We start from the raw sequence: 4,591 nt of genomic DNA on the forward strand, positions 1-4,591 counted from the left end.
AACCAAACACAACCAAACTAAACCCAACCCAACCAAACCAAACCAAACACAACCCAACCCAACCAAACACAACCAAACCAAATCAAATCAAACCAAGACAACTCCTGAACTTTCCCCAGCTTTGCTGATTGTCTCCAGTGCATGTTCCAACCTGCAGCTGGGACAAAGCTCTCGCTTTCCAGGCGGCTTCCACCTGATTCACCTGAAAGCATGTGATCCCCAAAATGCCAAGTGCCCTGGGAAGCTGTCTGATGTGAGATCCCCCAGTCCCTGGCACCTTGCAGGACAGGAGCTGTGGCTCCCATGGCTGCATGCCAGCAGCATTTGAGGGCACTGCACACGCCAGAGGTCCAGTTTGCTGCCTCACAGGATGGCTCTTTCCCCAATAACCCACCACAGTTTCAAACCAAAATAATCTTGCACACCCTGTCAGGTGGATCTTTTCACCCAGAAGTAAATGGAGATATGGAGCAATAAAACCTTGTCCCAGTGCTGCACCCTGAATGGAAAGCACATCCAGCTTCTCCTGCCAGAGTGCACTGCCCTCCCAGAGGCAGGGTTGGAATCCCAGCCTGGGAAAAGCATCTGGCAAGTAAATCCCTGCTTACTGGGGAGCTGGGAGTCTCCATGAGGTCTCCCCCACCCATCCCAAACCTCTCCATCTCTGTGGGCACCTGGTTGCGGAAGGACTCGGCGCGGATGGGGTCCTCAGCTGCCAGGGCAATGCTGCTGAGCAGGATGAAGAGCAGGATGAAGTTGGTGAACCAGGTGGCATTAACAGTTCTGTGGCACAGGACCCGAAACCTGCCAGGGACAGAAATGCTATGGGATGCTGCAAGGGGCCAGCGGGGCATCAGACAGGGTCATGGCAGCCTGGCAGAGGGTTATGGCTAAACCCTGAGGACAGGAAGGCCCTAGGCTTGGAAGGATGTCTGTACCAGTCCTTCAACACAGAAGGCTTTTCCCCATGAGCTGGTTCCCTTCAGAACTGGCTCTCATGCACAAACAGGACCCTGCTGTGAACAGCTGCTGCCAGAGGCACCTGGGCCAAGCCTGAGCCCTACAGGGCAGGGAGAAGGGGCAGTGCCTACTTGTTGGTTGGGCTGAAGATGAAGAATGAGCTAGCTTCAGGCATGGGCACAGCCTTCTCCTTCAGCTGAAGCTCTGCAAGGGGACGTGGCCGAGGACTCAGGGGGATCTCAGGCTCATCTTCCTCATCATCACCTGTAGGTGACCATGAGAAGGGAAAAGAAAAGAATCATCCAGAGAGGGAATATGACCTTATGGGCAATCTTCCAATCCCATCATCTTGATTTGGCATGCAAGCCAGAAGCACCTCAGTACCCCAAGGCTGGTGAAAGTTCACTGCATCCTGTGCTCTCTCCTCAGCCTCCCTGCTGCCCTGCCAGGACAAGACTTACCTGGGAAGTCTGCAGAAGGGTAGGGGTCTTTGATCTCATTGACATTGGATTCAAATTCGTCCACTTTCAACTGAAACAAGGGAGAGACAGAAAGGAGGATGTGCAGCTGCATGTGCCAGTTGGCCAGACCCTCTCATCCTGGAAGCCATGTGGGACAAGCAGCATCTCTGCATTTGGCCCATACAGCACCAGGCACATGGAGTGCTGGCCCAGGCTGGAACCTGGTGAGGGGGATTCTCCAATTGAAGGAAAGAGGGTGGGAAATAGGACTGTGTGCTGGGCAAGAGCCTGGAGCCATGAAAATATGAAAATATGCCAGAGGGGGAAAAAGATAGGGAGCAGCTCCTGGCTGAGTTTCCAAGGGCACCCTGGAAAGTGGCTAGGAAAGTAGCTGCTGGCCAGATGTTTCTCAGAGGCAGCTCAGCACAGTCAGCACAGCTGAACAGAGGGGTTTGCATACGGGGGTGCTGGAGTGGCATAAGGCAGATCTGGGGTGCTGCTGACTGGCTTTGCTGCACTCCACACTGGTGTGCACCAGACCATCTCAGCCACTGAGGACTGGCTGTGGCCAGGGAAATGCACTGGAGAAAAAGGATCCCCAGCAATGGAGCTGTTTCACCAGGAAACAGCAACAGCTCCTGCCTGGCCCCACAGAGCCCCCATCACCACTGGATGCTACGGCGAGGAGTGACTCTGGTCAAGAGGCCGAACCCAGGCTGGCTCCAAGCCTTTGTCTATCCTGGGAGGAGGAGCCAGCCCCCCTCCCCACGAGCTCTCCAAGGCTCATCTCCACCAGAACTGACCTTGGCTGTCGTGGGAATCCCTTCTCCCTTTGCTTTCTGCTCCAGTTTCTTTGCCAGCATCTGCTTCTCCTCTTCAGACTTCTCTGGGTAACCTCTAAGCAGAGAGGAGGGCAGAGCAGGAACTGAAGTCTGGGCAGGGGCCATGGGAAAGGTGATTCCATCTCCTCACACCCAAACACCTCGTTTGGGAGCTGCCATGGGCAGGGATGGCAGCGCTCACCTGGACATCTTCCGCCGTTTGCGCTCTTCTGCTTTGGCCTTCTGGGCTAACGTCAGGCTCTCAGCCTCAGCCAGGTTATCGACTGCAATGGCCAGGAAAACATTGAGGAGGATATCTGGAAGAGCAGTGCTAAGGACATGGACTTGGTTACTGTCTGGAGGATGTGGCCAGAGCCATCCATGGTCTCCAGGGTGCCCTTGGAAACCTCCCTGGAGCTCATCCCTTGTGATAACCCTGGCTGGTGATTCCTAACCAGCACCCATCCCTTGTGAGCACTGAGCTCTGAGCTGGCTGCCTTCTCTGGCTGAATCTCTGCCTGCCAGACCTGCTCCAGATGTGCTTTCCCCAATCCCCAGCCTTCAGCCACCACCAGTGCAAGCCCTGAAGCCCATGGTTTATTCCACTGCCCTTCAGAACTGAAAAGCCAAATGCAAGCACTGAAACACTGAGGAAAGCCCCTGCTTCCCCTTCCCCAGTCCTCTGCAGTGCTATGGGGCTGGGTGCAGGGGGCCTGGCTTTGCAGGCAGAGGATACAGTTCCCACAGACAAAGAGGATGATGAAGTAGATGCAGACCAGCATGCCAGGAAAGGATGGGCCCCCGTAGGCCATGATCCCATCATACATGATTGAATTCCAGTCCTCTCCAGTCAGGATCTGGGAGCAGAGCAGTAGTAAAGACTTAAGAGCATCCACAGCAGAGCATGACAGAACAGACTGATCCTACCCTTGGCTCCAGCCCCATGGTAAATCCTCCTTTCTGCTCAGCCACTGAACCACTGCTCATGACTCCAGTTTCATTTCCCTGTTCCTTTGAGACCAAAGCCACATCACCCCCACAGACCCACATCCCCTTGAGACCTAACGCCTGCCTGGAGACCCACAGCCAAGGGAGCCCCCTCCCTCCAGCCCCCCACTGCCCTTCCCACAGCCCCAGACCTGGAAGACACTGATGAGGGCCTGGGGAAAGTTGTCAAATGTGCTGCGCCGCACTTTCATGTCCTCGAAATCAAACTTGCCCCCAAAGAGCTGCATGCCCAGCAGGGCAAAAACTATGATGAAGAGGAAGAGGAGGAGGAGCAGAGAGGCAATGGAGCGGACTGAGTTGAGCAGAGAGGCCACCAGGTTGCTCAGAGATGTCCAGTACCTGGAAAAAGGAGAGACAGAGGCATGTGGGAGGTGAAAGAGTGGGGAAGGCTGTGGTCAGGACCAGGCAGGCACAGGGAACCTAGCCAAACAGACCGAGGTGGTGTGCCAGCAGCCCAGAAAGGGGGAGTCTGGACCCAGGCTGGGCTCTGGAACTGCTCCAGGCAGGCTCCAGGAGGAAGAAATGAAGCTGCAATCATGGTGTGACAAGCAAGATAACACTGCTGCCTGCACAGAGCACCAGCAAGGAGGATGGAGAAGAGAGGTGAACACACAGTGGGTTGGGGCCACAAGAAGAGCTAGGAATTCTGGCCCACAGCAGCCCAAACATCCAGAACCCAGAGCTAGAGTGGGGCCTCAGCTCTGTCCCACTCTCCACTCCCAGCCAAACCATGTCCTGGACACAAACCCCCAGCTTGGCCTTGTTCCTCCAGCCAGCAGCTCCCAGCTCTGTTCACGCTGTTGCCTCCCCTGGGACAGGGCCAGTGATGTCCCAGAGCTGTGAGTGATGCCCGGGCACCACGAGCTGCCAGCACCCACAAGCTCCCTGTCCTACCTGGTGATCTTGAAGATGCGGAGGAGCCGGATGCAGCGCAGCACGGAGATGCCCAGAGGGGACAAGGTGCCCAGCTCCACCAGGATGGTCTCCAGGATCCCTGAGCACACCACGAAGCAGTCGAAGCGGTTGAAGAGCGACATGAAGTACTGGCGCAGCCCCAGCGCGTACATCTTCAGCAGCATCTCGGCCACAAAGAGGGCGAGCAGCAGCCGGTTGGCATTGTCTGGGGTGGGAGATCCAGCCTGTCAGAGCAGGGACCTCAGCCCCAGCATGGCTGGCCAGCCAGGGGAGGAGGGCAGTGCTGCTCACCCTCCTCTGGCCCACCAAGCTGCTTTTTGGGTGCCACATGGGGGAGGAAGATGAGAGGGTGACATGCAGCTGCATGCTTGTGTGTGTGAGCACACACCTGTACAGTGCTGAGTCCATGCAGGGTGAGCATGTGGG

At 56.2% G+C, this 4,591-nt stretch overlaps 1 protein-coding gene across 1 annotated transcript in view; it reads right to left on the minus strand.

The window, feature by feature from the left end:
- The window catches only part of CACNA1S (calcium voltage-gated channel subunit alpha1 S), a 43,884-nt gene that overhangs the window by 20,759 nt on the left and 18,534 nt on the right, over positions 1 to 4,591 (minus strand). Inside the window, exons 10-17 of the mRNA XM_015650408.2 lie at positions 4,145 to 4,370; positions 3,382 to 3,589; positions 2,979 to 3,099; positions 2,445 to 2,559; positions 2,225 to 2,318; positions 1,422 to 1,491; positions 1,092 to 1,224; positions 675 to 804 (exon numbers count right to left, since the gene is read on the minus strand). Of these exons, the coding sequence (XP_015505894.1) occupies positions 675 to 804; positions 1,092 to 1,224; positions 1,422 to 1,491; positions 2,225 to 2,318; positions 2,445 to 2,559; positions 2,979 to 3,099; positions 3,382 to 3,589; positions 4,145 to 4,370 (1,097 nt within the window). The remainder of the gene's footprint in view (positions 1 to 674; positions 805 to 1,091; positions 1,225 to 1,421; positions 1,492 to 2,224; positions 2,319 to 2,444; positions 2,560 to 2,978; positions 3,100 to 3,381; positions 3,590 to 4,144; positions 4,371 to 4,591) is intronic.

The sequence above is a fragment of the Parus major genome, chromosome 26 (assembly GCF_001522545.3).
Source record: "Parus major isolate Abel chromosome 26, Parus_major1.1, whole genome shotgun sequence".
NCBI classification, from domain to species: Eukaryota; Metazoa; Chordata; class Aves; order Passeriformes; family Paridae; genus Parus; species Parus major.